We start from the raw sequence: 25400 nt of genomic DNA on the forward strand, positions 1-25400 counted from the left end.
GCATAAAAACAAAGTAGAACAATATTAACAAAAATGAAAAATCTTGCCTATTTAACAATAATACAAAAATTCCTCCATCCTCAGATGAACATCAAGACTGCTTCTTTCTGCTCAGGAGCAGAAAAATTAAAATGTCTACATACAACATAAGCAGCATTCATTAACAAAACATAAAAATCTAAATGATAATCTGTACCACAAAGGTAGATGTTAGACTACAATGACTGATCTCTGACACATTGTTATAAAAGTACTTTAATTTAAAGACTTTGTCTGATCTTGAAAATAAATGTGTTTTATGTTGAATTCATTCCTATCAGTGTTCTGTTTTTTAGGTCTGTGGATGTGATTCATGTGTGTCTGCAGTCGTTACATTTGACAAGTTTCACATTTTGACATGAAGCATACACCAGACTTTAGAGGAACATTTTAATCAACACTGACACCACAGAATCTCTTCTCTTTATCCGACACAGCAGTACAGAAGAAAATATGACTTATCACTTGACTGATTGATGAAGAATTGATTTGTTTGTGAAAACTAAAACCAACCTTTCCTGTTTAGTTCTGATCTCACTGCTGAGCTGCACAACAAACCAAGGTCAGTAACCTTCTTCTGTCACAGTTTAAACCTGATAAATGCTCACTGATATGACCTGATTGGGTTCATATTTCACAATGGAAAGTATAACAGATCATCAGTTTTTCATTTTAACCCTCACAGCTCGTCTGACTGTGAGTCCCAGCAGCTCTCAGTTCTTTAAAGGAAACTTTGTGTCTCTGAGCTGTGAGGAGGACGACAGCTCTGCTGGATGGACTCTGAGGAGAAACACAAGCAGAGACACCAGAGCTGAGTGTGGAGATGAGTGGGGAAGATCAGCTGGTTCTTCCTGTAACATCAGCTACATTTTTACAGTTGACAGTGGAGTTTACTGGTGTGAGTCCAGAGAGGGTCCCATCAGTAACATGGTTAACCTGACAGTCACTGGTAAGCTGAGTGTGTGGAGTTAGTGTTGATGAAGCTGTGTGTAAATGGATGAAATGCTGTAGTTTGTCTCTGTGTTGAGGTGGATCAGTGATCCTGCAGAGTCCTGTCCTCCCTGTGATGGAGGGAGATGACGTCACTCTGCTCTGTAAAACAAAGACCACTCCCTCCAATCTCCCAGCTGCTTTCTATAAAGATGGCTCCCTCATCAGGAAGCAGCCTACAGGTCACATGACCATCCAGCATGTTTCCAGGTCTGATGAAGGCCTCTACAAGTGTGACATCAGCGGTCATGGAGAGTCTCCATCCAGCTGGATCACTGTCACAGGTGACACACTCACCTGTCTGTGTTTCTGCAGCTTTCAACATTCACAATGTGACGACAACTTAATGACTGTGTTTGCTTTATTTTAGACAAACACACCACCACACCTCCACCTACATCCACACCTCCACCTACATCCACCTCTCCTCCTGATTTCTCCTGTGTCCCTCTATCACTCTTTTCTCTTGTCCTCACTGTGTCAGTTATTAATTCAGTCTGTGTTTTGGTTCTACTGGTGTTACTGGTTCTGCTGGTGAGACGACAAGTTCAAAGGAAAACTGAAAGTGAGTCTGAGACATTTCTCTTTCAGGTTTAGTTTCTCAGAGTAAAGTTCTGTAAATTATTTTAATGTCATATTCACAAATCATTTAAACTGTTTCCTGCTGTGATTATGAAACAGTAAATTACTTTGCTGTTATCTGACAGGGGAGGAGTTGGAGATGATGACATCACGTACAGCAAAGGCTCAAGTCATCAACAACAGCCAATCAGAGGAAGCAGAGGTAGTTTTTAATGTGCTGTGTGTTGAGGGTTCATGTTGATATTCAAAGGAAAAATAAAAATTGGTTAAATGAACTCTGTGAACTCTCCTCCTTTTCCTGTCAAACCCTGCCATTAGTATCCCGGCGGCCCTTGGTATTATCAAGGATTTTGGGAGGGTGTCGGGCTATAAAATTAATTTAGACAAAAGTGTTCTTTTCCCCATTAATAAACAGGCGAGGAAACTTTCTTTCCGGGCCTATCCCTTTGCAATACATAAGGATAAATTCACATATTTAGGTGTTAATGTAACTAGTAAATATAAAGATTTACTGGACAATAACTTTAAAGTCACACTGGACAAAGCAAAATTAGATATGGAAAGGTGGGCATCGCTCCCCTTATCATTAGCAGGGAAGATAAATTCTGTTAAAATGAATATAATGCCACGGTTCCTCTATTTATTTCAGACGATACCAATTTTCATTCCTAAATCATTTTTAAAGGAATTGAACAAATGTACATCTGCCTTTATTTGGAAAAAAAACAGTCCCCAGGATAAGAAGAGAGTTTCTTGAGAGAGAGAAAGAAGAGGGAGGCCTGGCTCTGCCGAACTATATGCACTATTATTTTGCTGCTAATATACATAAGTTGTTATTTTGGGTCAAAGACTTAGATGAGGATGAAACCCCAATATGGGTTCATATGGAAAGGTATGTCTCTAGCCCAGTGTCCCTGCGCTCCCTGGTCTGCGCTCCTCTACCCTTGAGCAAACATCTTTACACAAACAACCCGGTGGTATCTAATTCTTTGAAAATTTGGACTCAATTCAGATCACATTTTAAAAACAGAAACGCCCTCCTATCTGCTCCCATCTATGGAAATCACTTGTTTTCCCCAGCCCTCGGGGGAACAGCCTTTAGGGAATGGCATAGAGCTGGGGTGGAATGTGTCAAACATCTTTAAAAAAAAAATGAACTCTGTGAACTCACTGATCTTAAACTCGTGTGTTAAACACAATTAAAATTCCTTAAATATTACTTGTATAATCTGCATTGTTCACACTAACATTTGTTAAAGACTGAAGAATAACTCTTTGAGTTGGTTTAACTTGAGCCCAAAACACTTTCCCTCACACACAGCTTTTCATAAACAATTTAAATATATTACTTTTATTCTGCCCCTCCCCAGAACTGTGGAAACATCTGAATCTAATTTAGATTCATTCATTTATATTTTGACAGTTTATGATCCAGAGCAACATAAATTGGATGCCGAATTTCCACTTTAACAGCTTTTTACCATAAAAATACACACACAGATCATCTTACTTCCTGTTGCCTACACTGGTTTATTTTTAATTCTTTAAACAGTGAAGATTATTTGAGTTTGTCCATCCTCAATTTCTTCCTTTCAATCTAACCTCTCTTTTTCTTCTGTTCTGGTTTTTCCAAGTGAAGTGAGCTCTTTCTGTCACGGTCCTAGGTCAGTGACCCAGTGTTTTCTGTTTGTATTGTTATTCCTTGATTTCATGTGTCATTGTGAGTCTCTTGGTTTTGCTTTCTGTCTTAAGTATTCCTAGCTCCTTAGCTCTTTAGTTTTTATTGAGTTCAAGTTCTTAGGTTTTGGTTCCATGTGTGTACATTGTTGTGTGAGTTCTTGTGCCGTTATGTTTATCTGCCCCCCAGCTCCTCTGTGCACTAGTCTTAATAATCAGTGTGCTCAGTTTTGCATCCTCCTTTCTCGTCATGTGTAATTATCCTCAGCCGTGTCTCCCAGCTTCTCCCTCTTTGCCCTGTTGACCTCCTGTATTTATTGTCTGTGCTTGTCTCTGTGCTTTGCCGCATCGTTTACATTCATGCCCTCAGATCTGCCTGTGTTTTGGTTCTAGTTCAGTTTCTAGCCCTCCTAGTTTGTTCTGTTTTTGACTTATGCCTGCCTGCACACGGTCATAACACTTTCATTTCTCTCCTTGTCAAATACAGCAGCTGAATCTTTAGCTACAAAACACTGTGAGACAAACTGTTTGTGTGTTTGATGATCATTGAGTGTTGAACGTTTGTTGAAACGTTACATTAGAAAGAACTTGTCATTTAAAAACATCCTACTCACTTTATGTTCACACCTCTTCAGTCACACTAGCCCAGGGGTGGCCAATCTCAGTCTCAGGTGTCCCTGCAGGTTTTAGATGTGTCCTCGAACCAACACAGCTGATTTAAATGGCTAAATTAGTTCCTCAACATGTCCTGAAGTTCTCCAGAGGCCTGGTAACGAACTAATCATGTGATTCAGGTGTGTTGACCCAGGGTGAGATCTAAAACCTCCAGGGACACCGGCCCTCGTGGACTGAGATTGCCCACCCCTGCGACTAGCCAGAAGCTGAAATATCAACCACAACTTATGGGCAGTTTGGTACAGATTATTATTTAGATTTTTGATTTTATGTATTAATAATGAATGGTACTGATGTTGTCTGTAGTGATGGGCAGATGAAGCTTCATGAAGCACTGAAGCTTTTCATCCAATTGGTTCACCCCAGCGCAAAGCTTCGTGAAGCTTCATTTGCTCTAGTAGGACATCTAGTGGACGTGAAAATATTAGTTGCCATGAATTTGAAGAGTGTGACATTTTGCACACAGCCTGTAAATGTCAACAACAAAAGGAGTGTGTAAAACATCTATATTGTAGTGATGGCAGTATAATGTGTATATTTATACTGGCAGTATGGAAAATGATCATTTGGAAATGCTTAAAATGGAAATGATCATTTACTGTGAGGTGAGGTGTGGTTGGGGTGTGGAAAGTGGTTGTGCTTTTGTAACGTTGAGGTATGGACAGCTACACACTGAGGCTTTGAGCCTCAGTCCTGCCTCTTCACATTTTATTCTGTAAAAACTAAAGTTTCACTGCTTTTATGACCTTTTTAGTGGGGAGAACATAGCTAGGATTTAATGATTTAACAAATCTTTTTTGTCCTTGTTAAGGTTCAAAAATATAGGGAAGGAAACACAGGAGGAATGCAAGTAACCACACTGGTCCAAAGGGTAAAGACGATGATTTTAATGAAATGACACGCGTGGGAGAATGAGCGGACTCCGTAAGCAGACAGCCCCACAATCTCATCCTCCTAACATCAAAATACAGTTTTATATGCATCAGAGTATATTTAGTGACGCCCCCTCATTGCGTCATCACATACATCAGCTTCAAAACCACAAATGTTCTATTTGACAACTTAAGGCACAATTAAAAGTACACTGGCTTCCATCTTCTCCCGGTGGTTTCCGTAAGCCAGCTCAGCTCTCGCATCGTGCATCTACTGCTTCATCAGTCAACTCTCACCTACACCCCTAACAGTGTGTGTGTGTATGTCTCTCTGCGCGTGCACAGAGTGTGCATCTGCTTTCTGAACCTTAGTTGACCTCACGTAGGCAACCAGGCTAAGGCCATCCTGTGTTGTGATGATCTTAACTTCTATGTAAAATGTATAAACTCATTATACAAACCCAGACTCTGGTTTTGGTTTCACTTTTGCAAAAGCACACCGTTTCCTGTCAGCCTGCAATCAGCTTCTCCCCACTGAAGACTATGTGTAAGAATATAAAACATTCAGAAACCTTTAAATTATAGATTCAACTGATTATAACTGAACCTGTAATAAAGACTAATATAATACCAATATATTTTGAACATCTGAGTGCATCTGAATGCAACATCCCTATTAACATGAAATGTTAATGATGATTATAAAATAGCAGCAACTAATAGCAGGACAATATTTCTATTCCTGACACTCCCTCTCTTGACCTCTTGACCACAAGAGGTCACCATACTGTGTGTTGGGTCACTCCTTGGCCCATTCAACTGCTTCCCTGTCCACCCCTGACGTCATGGACATTTAGGATCACTGTTCTTAGCTCTGACCCTCTCTTGGCATCCTGTGACTTAACAAATCAGACAACCTCATGTCATCTAGGTGGTCTTAGTTATAAAATGCCCTCTCCCACTTGAGAACACTTCATGCTTAAGTGGTCTCTGCTCCTCTTCTGGGTCCCACTCTCTTCTGGGCCTCCTGCAAAGGAAACAAAACACTTTCTCCCTACTATGCTCTAAGTTACTCTGTTCCTCGATTGTTCTCAAAACATGAACCTAATTTCGTATTTGGTTTTTGACTTTTATTCCTATATAATCTTAAACATCACTCATCTCAATCTACAGCTTTCTAACAGTCTTACAGCACTGCTGTCATACGTTTCCTGTTTTTCCTTATCTGATCATCAACATCCTGTACACAAAACTGCCACTGCTGCAAGGGCCTCTCATCTAAAGTCACCTTTCACAAGCAAAATCATCATAAAATCATTATAAGGGCTTATTCTACTAAAAGGATCAAAGAAAAACAACCATTTTAATCAACTAAGTTTAAGCATATAATCAATTACTCCTAAATAACTTTCATCATAGCTAAAAGCTGAACTCTAACAGTATTTTGAACTCCCATTTCCTGGGTGATAACCTGTTTGAATATATCATTTTATTTCATTTTGCTGCTTTTAATGTAATGGTACATTCTAATTATATTTTATCAGTCATTATATTTTATCAGTTTTAACCAAAATACATAAGCTTTTCCCCCTTTGGACCTGGTTTAAAGCAAAAACTTGATCCCTTCAACAAGTATTTGTTATTCTGTAACTGCATTTTATATAAGAGGACTAATTTAGAACTGCATGTGTTATCTCCATATTTTACATGTCACCCAATTTAGTTACAAACGAAACTCCTATTCAGTTAAATGCTAAATGGATTTCAGGCCTTTTGCCTGGAATCAATACTGTCAGGTCTTAATGAACTCTATATGTCTGTAAGCGTGTGCAATCCTTCAATAACTCAGGTCATTCTCACAGTAGATTGGCTAATCATAACGTTAACCAAAAGTTTATGACCCTCAAGAGACGACTCTCTGAGCCACAACTCCGTCAAAGGCACAAAAATGCAATGTGTATGAAAAATCATTTCTACATATATAATCTCCAATATTATTCATCTTATCCTAAAAATCAAAAAGAAATCCCACATTTTCTACTCATAAAATCTTCACTATTTTCCCCAAAGCATATCCTTTATTCCCACAATTTCCCCTTTAAGTTTGGTGTACAACTTCTTATTAACCCCAGCAATTTATCTTCTAAACCTAATTCAGTTCACTTTAATCCTTTCTTTTAACAAGTCCTCAGTTTTACTATATCTAGATTATCAAACAACCCCAATCATTATAAAATCCTAGTAAAACCCCTTTCAAATTAAACAAATTAAATCTTAAATCCTCTCTTTTTTTGACACATCTCATGTGGCAAAAACTCAACATGCTTCACCCAAGCTTAACAAATCAAAAGGAAAAAGGTTAGTCATTTCATTTCTCAGAACAGCTCAGCAATTCTCCTCTCCGGTGTTTTGCTCCAGCCCTGAAAACCTGTGTTTAAGGAACAAAATCAATTCAATCATCATGTCAAATCCTCCAACTCGTTGCTCCATGCAAAGTCTGGATCCTTGGAATTTCCTGAAAACAAAACCTTTACTCAACTCTCCCCTATATGATCCAATCTGTGTCATGACACAAAATAAACTTAAACAGAACAGTTATTAATCATGTGTTACCTCAGTTAATGGTAACTTAAGTTACATCAATGTTTCCTTTTAGCATTTTATAATGTATCAATATGGTCTAACCCAAATCAACAAAGCAGAAATTCACCCAAAGGAACATCAGCATCCCCAGATTTAAGTCTTCCACTTCTCCTGTTTGTCAACCTTTTATTTATTTCCCCCCTTGGTCCAACCACTCACATTCACTCACATGCATTCACACATGATATTTTGCTGATCTGCAGCCTCCCGCCAAGACGTCATCAGATGCTCCACATCAGCAAAATGAGCTCAATCATTTGCATTTGTTTCGTTTCGTTTTCCTTTTTAGGAAAATAGTTCTCTATACTTTTGACTGGATTGAATCGATACAACCCATTTTTAGACAGAGACTACTCCGCCAATCAGTCTCTGATTGTAATCAATTATAATTCCGTAATGCCCACCTGATTTTCGTACTTGGTAATTTTGTCAGCGCCGTCCATTCACTCTCTTCCAGGCCTGCTTAGAACAAAATGAAAAAGAGAGCTGATTATTAGCTCATCAAAGTACAAAACAAAATCACCTGACAGGTTTTTTCCTGAGTGCACTACTACAAAAATTTTTGGGGCCCCTCTCAGACATATCCATGTCTTAATTAAACACCCTCTCTGGAAATAAAACAACGGCCTCAAAAATCTGAAACAATCTTAAATTTCACCCGTTCAACACACCGAAAACCTCGTCAAAAGATCAAAGACCGTTTTCATTCAGCACAAGATAAAAACCAATTTCAACAACGTATCATCCTTAAATTATAAATTTCCTGTCCAAATCTGCCCCTCTGAACAGACCTGACCACCGTAATCAAATATCCTGATACTTTACCATTATATATTTCTCCCCATACTCTTCATCAGCCCCGATCTCTCTTGAACTGAAAGCCTCCGACACACACGCACACAGGAAGTGTCTTTGTCACTCACTCACTCCAGCTAATTTGCATAAACCCACAGCTCAACAGCCAACTTAACAAGAGGAATACATGTTTAAACCTTATCACATTATTGAATTATTTTCATTTTCTTTCTATACTAATCACTTACTTTGATCAATCAGTGCAAGAGCACTCCTGAGTCACTCTTATAGAGACTTTTCTTTTGTTTTTTCCATCTTTTTAAATCTTTCCATCAATTGTATTAACCATTCACACCATTTTAACCCTCATGAAATTAGCAGGCTGATTTAATTACGTATGTTTGTGTTCTTAGCCAGGTTTTAAGTCATTATCTGTTCATTAATCTTCATGAGCTTGTCTCTGTAAGGTTAGTGCATTTTCTGTTTGTATGTGTGGTTTTTATAAATGTTTCTTTTGCAGTGTTTCAAACTCCTTTTGACAGGGTGTATTTTCTCTCTCTGGTTCATCACTGGTCATTGTTAATGACATTTCCCCTCCGCCTGTGCCCAGTGGCCTTACCTGTTAAATCCCGTCTCCTCCAGTGACTCCAAGGTCACTCCGGGACTTAGGTTCGAGCAATCGTGACTGCGCCTTGCCTTAGGTTGTCCCAGGGTTTCGAGGTGGGATCTTACCCGTCATGGGCTGTCCAGCCTTCCATGCCCGCCTACTACAGGAGCCAACTGGGCAAGAGTGTTATCAGGTCTAGGGACACACTGGTTCTGGAAATTAAAGGAGTGTAAACTGCTTTCTTTATTAAACTTTCCAACAATAATTTCACATGTAACAGTTTGTGTACGTGCATTTTCAATTCCTTAATGTAATTGTTAGTTCCTGTATTTATTTCTCTCAGTCTGTCTCTTTTCTAAACCCTGTAATTAATATAATTTTATTACTTTATTACTTTTTCTTAACACATGCATTCGCTTCATCTTCTTAGAATTTAACTCTGTCTATTTCTCTGGGTGCTCCCCTGACATCATCAGTCACACACACACCTTCCTCTCACACACACTTTTAAATAGAGCTCTTCCAAACATCAGGACAACTAACACTTCTCCACGCACAGGACCATTCTTTAGGTCAGTTTTATAGCATCAGTCACCCAATAATCTCTTAACTGGGCTTCCCAAGTGTATATACTTATGTATTTTCAATCAGAAAAAATAAACTCAACCTGTCAAACTTTAAAACATCCTACTTTTTATCACAAAAGAAATATATTTCATACCCCTTTCTTTCATACACACTTTTAAAGGTTCTAACCTCTTTCAGACGCCATGACTCGTCTCACACACCCTGCCTTCTCTCTCTCAAACTTCCATTTTCCACTCACTCAGACAAATCATGCAGAGTCACTCAAATCAAATACTGACAGCCTTCATACAGTTAAAATCACGCAAAAAATACGCTTTCATACGAGTATTTTGGACATGCCTTCCATGATCAGAAAGAGCAAGTCAAAAGAAAAAGAAAAAGAAAACTGAAACCTCTCATCGTCTCGCAGCTTCTCCCCACACACACATAACTGAAAATAAAACACACCAACCTTTATGGCTCACGAAATATACATCTATCAAAATTCAGTCATTTACTATACATCCACACTAATATATTCACACTGTATTTACACTCTCATAATAATCAAAACCAACCTCTTATATACAGGCATTTAGCAAAAGCTCAGTCCTCTCGAAAACTGAAACCACCCTCTCTGCGCGTCACTGCTGCTCATTTGCATTTACACACACAATCAGTGCACTTCCGGCTGTGCATGACTGACACAGAGACTGATCTTACTCATAGATCTCATATTTTATATTACAGACGTCTTATTAATTACAACTGCACAGATTTTTTAGGCCTTGTCGCTCCTACAAATTTCGACAAATTTATCCATAACGGTCCAACCGATAAAAGTCCCTGACTTTTTGCGACCAATTTTAGCCAGTATTCCGTCCCTGACGGTGGCCCGATTGCTAATGCCCTAACCAAATTTATCGTAGCCAAAAAGCGCAAATAGGAGACTCTAACTCCTAGCAATTTCAGAGGTTCCCAAGTTCTCTCCGCTGTCGACGGTACTATCCCTACTGTCCTAGTAGGTCTAAGATCAGCGTCCTGTCTTAGCGCAAGCGTTACCAAGGAGAAAATGCGCTTCTTAAGGGTCCCAGACTCCTCGTCCTCAAGTAATTTTAGAATAATTTGAAACAACAATCTACACCCAAAACAGGATTAAGATTAAGGACAACCCTCAACAGTTTTGGAGATTCCCGAGTCCTCCTCGAATGTTGCCCAAACTATCCCTAGTCATCGCTAGGTGAAGGATAAATTTCTCTATCCAGCAGGGAGCGTCACCTCCGAGAAAGTTCTTAAGGGTTGCATAACCAATGGGACTTGAACCCACACAATGACCAAATTCCCTATCATTCTAAAGTTCACTTCGCAGTCCAACTGCTTTAATTCTCTTTTCATTCCTTTATTCTCATTACTCAGTACTGTCACTTATACTTCCTTATCATTATCATTACTTCAACCTTCAACTTTTCACCAAAATCAAAGCAGACATCTACCAGTAGTTTCAGTGAGTAGACTTTCAATTTACACAGCCCAATTTGACACACTTTGGTTCATAAGATCAACAGGTGGTGCCTACCTTTTTGTTATATGCCGGCTTGTCACTCACTTTGACCACTGACCAATGCCTGAGCGCCTGACGCCGGACCTTTCTCCATCCTGTCTCACTTCCCCCTCGGACGAAGCCCCCAAATGTTAAGGTTCAAAAATATAGGGAAGGAAACACAGGAGGAATGCAAGTAACCACACTGGTCCAAAGGGTAAAGACGATGATTTTAATGAAATGACACGCGTGGGAGAATGAGCGGACTCCGTAAGCAGACAGCCCCACAATCTCATCCTCCTAACATCAAAATACAGTTTTATATGCATCAGAGTATATTTAGTGACGCCCCTCATTGCGTCATCACATACATCAGCTTCAAAACCACAAATGTTCTATTTGACAACTTAAGGCACAATTAAAAGTACACTGGCTTCCATCTTCTCCCGGTGGTTTCCGTAAGCCAGCTCAGCTCTCGCATCGTGCATCTACTGCTTCATCAGTCAACTCTCACCTACACCCTAACAGTGTGTGTGTGTATGTCTCTCTGCGCGTGCACAGAGTGTGCATCTGCTTTCTGAACCTTAGTTGACCTCACGTAGGCAACCAGGCTAAGGCCATCCTGTGTTGTGATGATCTTAACTTCTATGTAAAATGTATAAACTCATTATACAAACCCAGACTCTGGTTTTGGTTTCACTTTTGCAAAAGCACACCGTTTCCTGTCAGCCTGCAATCAGCTTCTCCCCACTGAAGACTATGTGTAAGAATATAAAACATTCAGAAACCTTTAAATTATAGATTCAACTGATTATAACTGAACCTGTAATAAAGACTAATATAATACCAATATATTTTGAACATCTGAGTGCATCTGAATGCAACATCCCTATTAACATGAAATGTTAATGATGATTATAAAATAGCAGCAACTAATAGCAGGACAATATTTCTATTCCTGACATCCTCCACAATGCTAAATGGCTGGGAGTCCTCAATCACCATGCTAACCAGGTCTCCATCTATTTGAGATTGTTCTCCTGAGGAAAGACAATAAAAACAAAACACAAATATAAATATCACACACGTAACTTATTACAGTTGTATAATATTGTTATATCATTTAGTAACATTACAGCATGCTATATTATCATGGCATTTGATGGCTCACCTGGTCTTGCTCCACAGTCGGTGTTCCCCTTATTCTCATGCAAAGCTCTGTAGTGCCTGAGCATGGATGAGGTGTTGTTGTTATATCCCAGCTCCCTGGCACATAGCAAACACTTCACCTTGTACAAAAGTAAAGACAGCTTAACATAAATTGTATTGCACCATCAGTATTATGCAAATACATCATCTGTAGAAATTTGCATACCTTGTTGGGAGGAATAAAATCAAAATGTTCCCACACAGGGGAGGACATCCTCCTCTTCTTAGCTGGCTCCATTCTCTCCTGACTTTCTCTCCTCACTCTCATAAACCTCCAAACTTTCTCCAAACTGTCTCCAAACTCTCAGTAACCGCAACTCTCCATCAAACACCCACATTTTGAATGAAGTCTGAGGGGTTTATATCGCTGTCATAGCTCGCGGCAAAGTTCGAACCGCTTCATGAACCAGTCACGTGGTACAGCCGGGCAGCGAGGCTTCGGACGTCATCATTTTCAACTCCTCCCATAAATGAAGCAAGCCTCGATACGCGCTTCGCGGAAACGCCCCCTCTATTACTCGACACACGCTTCGAAGCCTCGATACAGAACGTCCCATCACTAGCTGTCTGTAAACATTTAATTTATCTGCATCCTCACCAACATCAGCTACTTCCTCCTGTTGTTTTCAGTGAGCTGACATATGAAGTTAAACTGGGATCTCTCATCAAAGTGCTGATGATAGTGTGTTTCAAAGTGTGGGTCTGTTTTGTTCCTTGTGGTAAAATGAGTTTTTTTTCCTCTTCTAGTGTTAATAACCAGTGACCAAATATAACTAGTGGGTGAGAAAAAAGATGATGATCACATCATCTTTGTGCTACATAAGAACAATAACTTTGTTCTTTTAACACACATCCTGTACACTAACAGTGTTTTTATAGTTGTAGCATATGCAGTGATGTCCTCTGTGTGTGTTTTACTGCACAGAAAGTCATCCAGCTGTTGTCCACTCAGCCCTGAGAACTGAAGACATCAGTTATGGACAAACAGCTGTCTGATGGAACAGGTCAGGTACAGCTGCTCTTTATTCACTAATAACGTCTGAAGGTTCTCAGTCATCCAGGTCATCGTAGTCAAAGGTTTTGCAAAGAAAAGCGTCTGGACTTCTTTAAGTTGCTTGAAGACGTTTCACCTCTCATCCGAGAAGCTTCTTCAGTTCTAAGGTCAAATGGCCGAGAGTCCCAGATTAGAAGATCACCAGGGGGTCCTTTGTCCCTCCTTGGGGGGAAACTCCCACTGGGTTTAAATCTGGGACTCTCGGCCATTTGACCCTTAGAACTGAAGAAGCTTCTCGGTTGAGAGGTGAAACGTCTTCAAGCAACTTAAAGAAGTCCAGACGCTTTTCTTTGCAAACTCCTTTGACTTCATTAATAACAAACTAAATACTTATATTTTATGTCTCCGTCTCACTGTCTAAACACTCAACAACAAGTTTCTTTTTATTACCAAGTCACTGTAATTCATTCTGCTGACACTCTCTGTGATACAAACTACCAAACTAAACACTTTTAATTTGAATGTTGCCCTGAACAACATCAAACTGTTCGCTGTTTGATGTTTTTCAGGGAGCAGTGGGACAGCTGACGTGGCTCTTCTGATCAATTATTGATTCAGGAAACAGCAAAGCATGAAACTGAGTTTATGTCTGGAAGATGTCAGATACATAAACTTCTCCTTAACATAAAGATTTGATTTTATTCTTCTTCAGACTTTAACTGTGATGCTCTGATACTTTCACTAACATTCTCCTGTTTTGTTCATTTACTTTACATAAACATGAGAGATGAGTTTGCAGAGTTTTTTATTCTTCTTATGTTGAACTGTGTGTGTTTGTGTTCAGACTTTAAACCAGAGCCAGACGTCGTCTACTCCTCACTGAACTAGTCCACCAGTCCAACCACTGACGTCCAGCTGCTGGTCTCTAACTGGTCCACACAGCCACACAATGTTGATTTACATGTATTCTCTAGTGTCTTCTCATTATAATATACACTCTCAGTGTTTGTATGAGTGTATATAGTATAACTAAAACATGAATGTCATCTGTACAGCGTTGTCCTGCTTCCTCTGCAGCATCAATAAACTTTGCTGTCACATGTTGTTCCTGTCGTGTGGTTCTGTGGGTTTCAGAAGTATTGCTGATGGAAAATGTGAACTGTGTTTCTAACTGATACACACCTCTATTCAGAGCAGATAAGAAAGAACAGACAAACAACTTAACCTCAACCACAGAGTAAAAACAGCAGGAACATCTTTCAGTGGCTGAAATCACTCAGAAAGAAGAGTCGGAAGAGTTGTGTAACAATTTGTGTAAAGTTAATCAAATTGGTAAGATTTTACTTCATTAAGACTAATGTTGGATTACCTCCAAAAGTTGAATCTGTTCATCTGGACGTAGCGTTTTGTGGGAGAAACGTTTTGTCACTCATCCAAGTGACTTCTTCAGTCTCAGCTGACTGCAGGTTTCCCCAAACCTTATAAACAGTACATTTGCATAATGACTGAAACCAGCCCACTGAAGGAACAATGGGCTGTGAGGTCAGTTCCTTAATCATAATTATGCAAATTCCCATGACCATTGATCAACAACCACTGACCAAAACCCACTGATCAAAGACCACTGATCAATGGCCATGAGTACCATTCACAGAGAGTTGGGGAATGGCTGCAATCACAGCATTGTAAGATGGTGAAAGATGTACCCTTAGGCCCCCTCCTCGATTCAGAGATGGTCTTTCCCTTTTCACGTAAATGGCCTCCTTGACTCTGCTCTCAAACCAGCGTTCCTCCCTGTCCAGGATGTGTACATCCTCATCATTGAAAGAGTGTCCACTGGCCTGTAGGTGTAAATAGACTGCAGAGTCCTGGCCTGACCAGGTCCAGATGAACAGATTCAACTTTTGGAGATTTACTTTCCTGGATGATTGAGAATGCATCTAGACGTAATGTTGAATTAGTTTTAATCCTAAACAGGCACTTTTTCTGTTCACAGCTTTTCTATTTGGGGTTTCTAATGAATGTTAATCAAATCAAAACCTCAACACTAGATTAAATTTCAATCAGTGAGCTGCCTTCATGTACAGTTTGAGGGATTTTCTCATGTGTAAAATTGCTGAAAGTGTCTCCTCACTCTGTGAGTCACACCTGTTTGTACTAAAGTGCCCACTAGTGGAAAGTTTCTTGGCATGACATTGTTCTTTAAACATGGCTGCGTGCTGACAGTGCCATTATGCTGGATGAGTCGCTTGTGTCGTGGATGTCGCAAGCCAATTTTGACGTCACATCCTACATCAAGTAACACAATCTTTGTGGCACATTGGCTGGTTGTCACTTCTGGATTTTTATAACTTGGCATGTTGAGCTGCGGTCGCCACAGCTGTGTTTAACTCACAAGTGTGCAACCATGTCAGTTTTTACCATATTTTTTATGATAATCCACTACAGGGGGTCAGAGACATGCAGACATACAAAAGTTTGAAAATGGGAAGTAAACATCTTCTCCTAAAGCAGTGCTAAAGTGGCGATATTGTCTTAATGGCAACACCCATTGTTTAGGAGAACATGGTTTCCTGCACCATAACGATAAACGTATGTGAAACAAGTTTGCTGCAGCGAGAGACCATTACAGCCAGTATACTGAGGCTTGAGGCCTTAGAGGTGTGAGGTGGAGGCAGGCGATGAGATCCCGGTGAGTTTCACAAGTTTTTATTCCAGTTATGTCATATTTATTTATTTTAGCTGCTGAGATATTAGATGAAAACAATAAAATATAAATATCCAGTCTGTATCCCCAGGATAGGTATCCTACGTAAATCAAGCCTACCTCAGTTAGCAAGAGACTTATAACTGAAGCCACTGAGGTACAAGGAAGCACTGATGAAAAGTAGGTTACTGGAACAAGAAGGCACAAGTGGGCAAGGGATGAGAATGGGACACTTGTTGGGTGCTACTACACAGAAAATCCCAAAGGAAGGTGTTACATGAAGAATGTGAGGATCTATGGAATCTTTGATACTCAACATCTAGACTAGAGGTATTAAACTAAAATTTGAGGAGGTCCAGCAGGAGAAAATCTTCTCAAACAGAGGTCCAGGACATCATAATGTCTAACTTATGTTATGATTGTGATAGAGAAGCAGCCTTTTTTTAATTAATATCTGAACGTATGAAAAATAGACTGTCAAATCAATGAAAATACAAGTTAAAAACATTTCAACAAAATTTCTTGTTAACACTGAAACACACAGTAGGCCTACATTAGATACAGGGCTGCTGTTTAAAATGAATTAGAGAAAATAAATAAAATGGCTAAATTGTGCATCTTAAAACAAAGTGCTTAATTTCAGAAAAAAATAGCAGCAGCTTGAGTTTCCCTTTTTCTTTACCTTTAACATCTCGACTTAACAGTCTCAATACATTTTCAACAGATAACATGAAAACGTTTAAAAAATTTTTACAGTTTCTCTTTCTTTCACCCTCTTATATTCCACTTCACCACTTTCTGCTGTTCAGTGAGATAACTGAGCTTTAGTTTGCTCTACTAGGATTTTAAATCTGTGCTGGAATGGTGTCAGGGCCATTCTCATACACAGGTGCTCATTGGTGAGCCTGGAATGATATGTAGTTTTTATTATGTTCATTGTGGAGAAAGCTGCCTCACAGCTGTATGTGGAGCCTAACATGGTCAAGATGTACAGGGCTACTTTCCTCAGATTTGGGAAAGCTGTCTCAGAGACCATTTGGAGCCAGAAAGTGGCAGGTTCAGTTCTTCCAAACTGCTCTTTCAGGGCCACATCTGTTTGGAGATCAACCTGTTGCATTTGAAGAGGCCCAGCATTTGCCCACTTGAAGTGCTGTGTGACTTCCTTTGAGAACCCTCTGACATCAGTGATGAGAAATGGGTTCTTTATGAACATGGTGAGCTGCTGTCCAAAGCTGAAGCTATCAAAACGTTTGCTGAAGTTTTCAATCAGCTTATCAACAAAGTCAACAAAAGAGGACACATCTCTCTGTCCCTGAACCTGCTCCTTCACTGTTGGGAAGTGTGCATAGTCTCCTTGCAGATCTTCTTTGAACACTTCAAGTTTCCTCTGAAAGGAGCGGACAGCTGTCATCAGTTCACAAATTGAATTGTTCTTGCCCTGCAGCTTCAAATTCAGTTCATTCAGGTGTGAAGTGATATCAACCAAAAAGGCCACAATATCCATGTTTTTCCCATCATTTAAAAAGAGAGAAAAGTTTGTTGCTTTCTGACGTTCCAGCTCTTCCAAGAAAGCTGCTACTTCACTTCTGATGGACCAAAATCGCCCCAATGCCCTGCCTTTGCTGAGCCATCTCACATTGTTGTGAAGCAGAAGATCATCAGCGTGTGCATCAACTTCTCTGAGGAATTCCCTGAGCATCCGATGCTAATAAGAAGAAGATGCCCTGATAAAAATGTATCATTTTCATTGTTTTCATCACCTCAGCATACTCATCTGACAGGGTGCAGCATAAGACAGACTGATGAATAATGCAATGGTAAGAGATTAGCTCAGGATTGTCCTCTTTCATTCTTGCTACAGCTCCTTTCTCTCTCCCCATCATAGCAGGGGCTCCATCTGTGGTTATTGAAACCACTTGGTTTGGCTCTATTCCTCGCTTTGTTAACATTTCCTTAATGACCAATAAATATCCTCTTGTAGTGCTGTGAAGGGAAGTTACACCTAGCAGGTCTTCACAGAACTCTTTGTTATCATTATTGAAGAACCTTACATAAACTAACAGCTGAGCATTGTCACATCAGTGGACTCATCTACAGCCAAACCTACACATGGTGTCTTATGAATAGCTTCTTTCAGTTGGGACATCCTGAGCTAATATTTCACTTCTCTTTGTGGCTGTTGATGCTGACATAGGTATTTGCTTTATTTTGTCACAAAGCTCTTTTGTTTACCCTCAAGTAATGTTTCTGCTACTGCACTCTTTGACAACACCTGCATCTGTAAAGGGCTTTTTGTGTTGACCTAAAATCCAAGCAACTCTGAGGGAACATTCATGAGCACGTTGTTGGGCGGTGAAAGAACTGGTTCAGATCCTTGTAGATTGATCATATTGGGCTCTGAGACTGTTAATTTTCTGGGACCTGAGTTCAGACTTGGGTGGGTATGATTGTTCAAAGGCTTTGTGCTTTGTCTCATAGTGGCGTTTGACATTGCCACTTTTAATCAGTGCCACGGTTTCTGAACATATGAGACACACTGGTTTGCTGCTTGCGGCCGGAAGAATGAACATATATGCGTCGTTCCATTCAGTCTTGAAAGTTCTATTTTCGGTGTCTACTTTTCTCTTTTTTGAAAGCGCCATAGTTGTTTTACCTCTTGTGACTCCCACTCACGTCTTGTCTCCCTGTATTGTTAATCGTCTCGCTGTCATTCGCCTCTCACCGTCTCTTTCCTCTGTCTGTCTGTGTCTGCATTCAGCGTCACGATTGCCTTAAATGCACAGATTTGATTGGCTAAGTAGTGTCACGTGGTTGGCTTACCTCGCACACAATTGGTTTGTATGTTCCCTGGTCTAACATAATGTAACGTTACCGTTATTAAATATAATTTAATATTTTGTCCATATAGGATGGCGTCTGGGTCCGGACTTGGACCCCGGTCCGCCTGTTAGTGACCCCTGTATAGACTAATGGTGAAAAAACTAGTAATTCAGTGTTCCAACATTTTAGCACAAATGAACCAGCAGCTAATAAATGGGGCACGCCTAAACTGGCTAACTGAAGCCCGGACAGTCCTAATCCCCATAGATTGCTAGAAGGGAACGGTCCAATCCAACAACCGGCTAATAACCTGGAAGCTACGATGTCAGGCATCATAGTGGCTGAGATGAACAGGCACATGGTTCAGTACGTGAGCTCAGATTGAAAAATTATTATTTTCCAATCTGAGCTGCAGCAGCTCATGTGTTGGATCAGACTACACAGGCCAACATTTGCTCCCCACATGCATCAGTGAGCCTTGATGACCCTGTTGCTGATTCATCACTGTTGCTTCTTGGACCACTTTTGACAGACACTGACCTCTACACACTGGGAACACTACACAAAGTAAGAATACGACACACAAATTTATTCTTTCTTGTCTGGAAAACCAGCAGTAATTCCTGACTTCTTGATCCTTAAAGCGTGTTAAACACAGACCACATGGGCACGAAATGAGCATCTCTGAGCCCAGATCTGAGCATGTGCTGTGTCTGTGTGCTGCCACAGATCTGATGAAGGATTATAAGATTCTCCTTCACTCTTTGTTTTAGATTTTCACACGTCTGAACATGTGAAAATTACACATTTGAATAACTTAACAATTACAAATACAGATATCAGTGTCACAGGCAAAGTCACTGTCCCCTGATCTTGATATGAATCTGGTTGCGATGGCAAGGCAAGAGAAAAAGCTCTTCCATCTCCTTACTGAAGGCGAAAGCTGATGTTTTGGTTCTCACCTCTTCACCTGATCAAGAAACAGACTCAATATAATGTGTGTGAATCAGCACTGCAAATCTAAAGCGGTCATTAAAATTACCTTAGATTTGATTAAATGTTCCTGTGGAAAGGTGAATAAGAAACTTAAACACATGAAATCTCTTCACATGCCTTTCGTACATATGAAATATTACTCATGGATATATATCTGTAAAAGACAAATTCACTGGCAAATTACTGGAATGCAGCACTGAACATGAGAGGAGCTAATCTGAAAATATGTGAACCAACCTTCCAGTTTCTCTCTGGTCTAGAGTCACTGTAAATTTTGCAAAGAGTCAGATGAGGCAGAGACGCAGGAGCTGTTGTGCATTCAAAGCTGTCTCTGAGCAGCTTCCAGTATATTTTTGTATGAGTGCAGCTTACTGAGAGGTAAGATAGAAATGCAGAGGGATGAACGGCACAACACAGCTGAGAAACAAAGAAAAATAATAATACCAAAAAAAAAGAGAAAATCCATATTTCCATATTTCTTCGACATTTACCGACGAAACATGAACATGTAATTTACACGTCCTTTCCTCTGTGACCGCTAGAGGTCGCTTAATTTCAAAACGTAGGTTCGGTCATGGAAACGTGCTGGAGCAGCTGGTTTAGAGATAGTTTTTCTTCTTCTTTTTTCTTGTAAGGACAGTCTGGTTTTATGAAGTATTTTCACTGTCTCGTTATATGATTAAAAAATATTTTCCGTTTTCGTTTTTTCCACCCAACTACATCGGAAAAGGTTAAAAAAGGGGGGAGGGGGGTGGGGGGCACACAGAGCAAGAGGGAGGGGATTATTTTTCTCGTGTCTTCAGACTGTAAGTAAAAAACATGTCACACCACTGAACGATGAAAGAAACTTCTCTGGGCTGTCTGCTCAGTAAGTAAAAGACGTCTTTAAATTGTTTAATTGTTTAAGTTTTGTTTAAATTATTTAAATTGTAGATATTTCTTTATCTTTCATTATTTTTATCCTTGTTTTACCTTTTTTTTTTTTTCATCATCTCGCTCTTTTAACCCTTGCCTAACTTTGTATTTGTGTATGGACACCAAAGGAAGAATTTCATTGCACGTACAAATGGCAATAAACGTTTTGAATATTGAATCTTGAAATTTTTTATAACGGATGAAAGAAAATGACGTAAACAAGAAAGTGAAATAGAATTTAAAGCAATTTTAAAGCACAAAGCAGACGCATTTAAGCCGTGAAGAGCAGGTTTAGCCGTCTTAACACAAATGAACAATTTGTGAAAAACTGAATTTAGCAATTTAGTTATTTTTAAAAAAGGACTGCACAGTGAACATACATTTATTAATAAACATGCTGTCTTTTAGACAATGCATACAAAAAGGCTACCGCATGACAACAAATTAGAACAATGCAAAAACTCAAAATCTTTCCTGCTTAACAATAAACCAAAAATTCCTCTCTCCCCAGATTAAGATATAAAAGTTTCACATTTTGACATGAAGCATAAACCCAATAGCACAGAATCTCTTCTCTTTATCAGACACAGCAGTACAGAAGATAATATTACTTATCACTTGACTGATTGACTAATTGATGAAATACTGATTTGTTTGTGAAAACTCAAACCAACCTTTTCTCTTTAGTTCTGATCTCAGTGCTGAGCTGCACAACAAACCAAGGTCAGTAACCTTCTTCTGTCTGTTTACATCCTTTAAATGTTTAGTGATGTTTCCCATCAGGACTGAAGCTTTCAGCTGGGACAGAAAAAAAACAACAATAAGCAATTAATTGCATTAATGGTTGACAAAATTACACCAGATAATGTCGTTGAATACATTAAATCACCATCATGAACAAATTTCGCTGAAAACATTTTTCGCCAAAACTTGTCCCATTTCCACATCTCTTTGTCACATCTTTGGTTTCAGACATTGTTCCTCACACATTCCTTGAAGGACCTGCTGTTCATGTGTTGAAGTTTTTCAACTTTAATCTAGCTGTCAGAAAAACAATCACAGAATTAGTTTCAGGTTTAGTGTTTTTTTTAATCTATGGGTTTGTAATCATGTTGGTTTTGATAATGATAAAAAGAATAATCAGTTGTTGTTGTTTTTTTAATTTTAACCCTCACAGCTCGTCTGACTGTGAGTCCCAGCAGCTCTCAGTTCTTTAAAGGAGACTTTGTGTCTCTGAGCTGTGAGGAGGACGACAGCTCTGCTGGATGGACTCTGAGGAGAAACACAAGCAGAGACACCGGAGCTGAGTGTGGAGATGAGTGGGGAAGATCAGCTGGTTCTTCCTGTAACATCAGCTACATCGACCCTTTGGACAGTGGAGTTTACTGGTGTGAGTCCAGAGAGGGTCCCATCAGTAACATGGTTAACCTGACAGTCACTGGTAAGCTGAGTGTGTGGAGTTAGTGTTGATGAAGCTGTGTGTAAATGGATGAAATGCTGTAGTTTGTCTCTGTGTTGAGGTGGATCAGTGATCCTGCAGAGTCCTGTCCTCCCTGTGATGGAGGGAGATGACGTCACTCTGCTCTGTAAAACAAAGACCACTCCCTCCAACCTCCCAGCTGCTTTCTATAAAGATGGCTCCCTCATCAGGAAGCAGCCTGCAGGTCACATGACCATCCAGCATGTTTCCAGGTCTGATGAAGGCCTCTACAAGTGTGACATCAGCGGTCATGGAGAGTCTCCATCCAGCTGGATCACTGTCACAGGTGACACACTCACCTGTCTGTGTTTCTGCAGCTTTCAACATTCACAATGTGACGACAACTTAATGACTGTGTTTGCTTTATTTTAGACAAACACACCACCACACCTCCACCTACATCCACCTCTCCTCCTGATTTCTCCTGTGTCCCTCTATCACTCTTTTCTCTTGTCCTCACTGTGTCAGTTATTAGTTCAGTCTGTGTTCTGGTTCTTTTGGTGTTACTGGTTCTGCTGGTGAGACGACAGGTTCAAAGGAAAACTGAATGTGAGTCTGAGATGTTTCTCTTTCAGGTTTAGTTTCTCAGAGTAAAGTTCTGTAAATTATTTTAACGTCACATTCACAAATTATTACTGTGTTATGAAACTTGAATGAATTACTTTGCTGTTCATTCTGGTTTCTTTTATCTGACAGGGGAGGAGTTGGAGATGATGACATCACGTACAGCAAAGGCTCAAGTCATCACCAACAGCCAATCAGAGGAAGCAGAGGTAGTTTTATATGTGCTGTGTGTTGAGGGTTCATGTTGATATTCAAAGGAAATATAAAAATATGTTAAATGAACTCTGTGAACTCACTGATCTTAAACTAATGTGTTAAACACAATTAAAATTCCTTAAATATCACTTGTATAATCTGCATTGTTCACACTAACATTTGTTAAAGACTGAAGAATAACTCTTTGAGTTGGTTTAACTTGAGCCCAAAACACTTTCCCTCACACACAGCTTTTCATTAAAAACTTAAAACACATTACTTTTATTCTGCCCTCCCAGAACTGTGGAAACATCTGAATCTAATTTAGATTCATTCATTTATATTTTGACAGTTTATGATCCAGAGCAACATAAATCGGATGCCGAGTTTCCACTTTAACAGCTTTTTACCATGAAAATACACACACACAGATCATCTTACTTCCTGTTGCCTACACTGGTTTATTTTTAATTCTTTACACGGTGAAGATTATTTGAGTTTTTCCTTCCTTGATTTCTTCCTTTAAATCTAACCTCTCTTCCTCTCCTGTTCTGGTTTTTCTGAGTTAAGAAACGGTCCTGGCTCAGTGACCCAGTGTTTTCTGTTTGTATTGTTATTCCTTGATTTCATGTGTCATTGTGAGTCTCTTGGTTTTGCTTTCTGTCTTAAGTATTCCTAGCTCCTTAGTTCTTTAGTTTTTATTGAGTTCCATGTGTGTATATTGTTGTGTGAGTTCTTGTGCTGTTATGTTTATCTGCCCCCTCAGCTCCTCTGTGCACTAGTCTTAATAATCAGTGTGCTCAGTTTTGCATCCTCCTTTCTCATCATGTGTAATTATCCTCAGCTGTGTCTCTCAGCTTTTCCCTCTTTGCCCTGTTGACCTTCTGTATTTATTGTCTGTGCTTGCCTCTGTGCTTTGCCGCATCATTAACATTCATGCCCTCAGATCTGCCTGTGTGTTTTGGTTCTTGTTCAGTTTCTAGCCCTCCTAGTTGGTTCTGTTTTTGACTTATGCCTGCAGTAAAGCAGTGGTCCTTGAGTTTAAGTTCTGCCTCCAGGAGTCTGCAAGTTGGGTCCTTTTCCTGCCTGCCTGCACCCTGCCATAACACTTTCTCTCCCTGTCAAATACAGCAGCTGGACCTTTAGCTACAACACACTGTGAGAAAAAACTGTTTGTGTGTTTGATGAACTTTGAGCGTTGAACGTTTATTGAAACGATACATTTACAAGAACTTGTCATTTAAAAAATGCTACTCCCTTTATGCTCACACCTCTTCAGTCACTCTAGCCAGATGCTGAAATATCAACCACAACTTATGGGCAGTTTGGTACAGATTATTATTTAGATTTTTGATTTTATGTATTAATAATAAATGGTGCTGATGCTGTCTGTAAACATTTAATTTATCTGCATCCTCACCAACATCAGCTACGTCCTCCTGTTGTTTTCAGTGAGCTGACATATGAAGCTAAACTGGGATCTCTCATCACAGTGCTGATGATAGTGTGTTTCAAAGTGTGGGGCTGTTTTGTACCTTGTGCTAAAAGGTGTGTTTTTTTTCTTCATCTAGTGTTAATAATCAGTGACCAAATATAACCAGAGGGTGATTTTCCAAAGTAGAAAAAAGATGATGATCACATCATCTTTGTGCTACATGAGGAACAATAACTCTGTTCTTTTAACACACATCCTGAACACTAACACTGCATTTATAAGCTGTGGTATTTGCAGTGATGTCCTCTGTGTGTGTTTTAATGAAACTTAGTTTATGTCTGGAAGATGTCAGATACATAAACTTCTCCTTAACATAAAGATTTTATTTTATTCTTCTTCAGACTTTAACTGTGATGCTCTGATACTTTCACTAAGATTCTCCTGTTGTGTTCATTTACTTTACATAAACATGAGTTTACAGAGCTGCTTATTCTTCTCATGTTGAACTTTGTGTGTTTGTGTTCAGACTTTAAACCAGAGCCAGACGTCGTCTACTCCTCACTGAAGTAGTCCACCAGTCCAACCACTGACGTCCAGCTGCTGGTCTCTAACTGGTCCACACAGCCACACAATATTAATTTGCATATATTCTCTAGTGCCTTCTCATTATAATATACACTCTCAGTGTTTGTATGAGTGTATACAGTATAACTAAAATATCAATGTCATCTGTGCAACATCAATAAACTTTGCTGTCACATGTTGTTCCTGTCGTGTGGTTCTGTGGGTTTCAGAAGTATTGCTGATGGAAAATGTGAACTGTTTTTCTAATTGATACACACCTCTATTCAGAGCAGATAACAAAGAACAGACAAACAACTTAACCTCAACCACAGATTAAAAACAGCAGGAACATCTTTCAGTGACTGAAATGATTCAGAACAAATTGTTTGTCTTGAGTTGTGTATCAATTTGTGTAAAGTCAATCAAATTGGTACGATTTTACTTCACCAAGACTAATGTTGAATTAGTGTCAGAGAGCTGACTGACAGGAGGAATGTCAACAGGGGTGTGTATTGATGGAAAATATAAAGAGGA

General features: G+C 39.5%; 1 protein-coding gene across 1 annotated transcript; it reads left to right on the forward strand.

Annotated features, from left to right (window-relative positions):
- Positions 1-594: 594 nt before the first annotated feature.
- On the forward strand, positions 595-25055 carry LOC120437361 (low affinity immunoglobulin gamma Fc region receptor II-like; the record flags this gene model as incomplete). The annotated part of the gene is made up of 6 exons (XM_039607908.1): positions 595-601; positions 725-988; positions 1068-1313; positions 1400-1594; positions 1737-1813; positions 24829-25055. Coding segments are annotated over 6 exons (828 nt in total), but the record flags the coding sequence as incomplete, so codon positions are not given.
- Between the last annotated feature and the right edge of the window lie 345 nt (positions 25056-25400).

This window comes from Oreochromis aureus, linkage group 3 (genome assembly GCF_013358895.1).
Source record: "Oreochromis aureus strain Israel breed Guangdong linkage group 3, ZZ_aureus, whole genome shotgun sequence".
In the NCBI taxonomy this organism is placed as follows: Eukaryota; Metazoa; Chordata; class Actinopteri; order Cichliformes; family Cichlidae; genus Oreochromis; species Oreochromis aureus.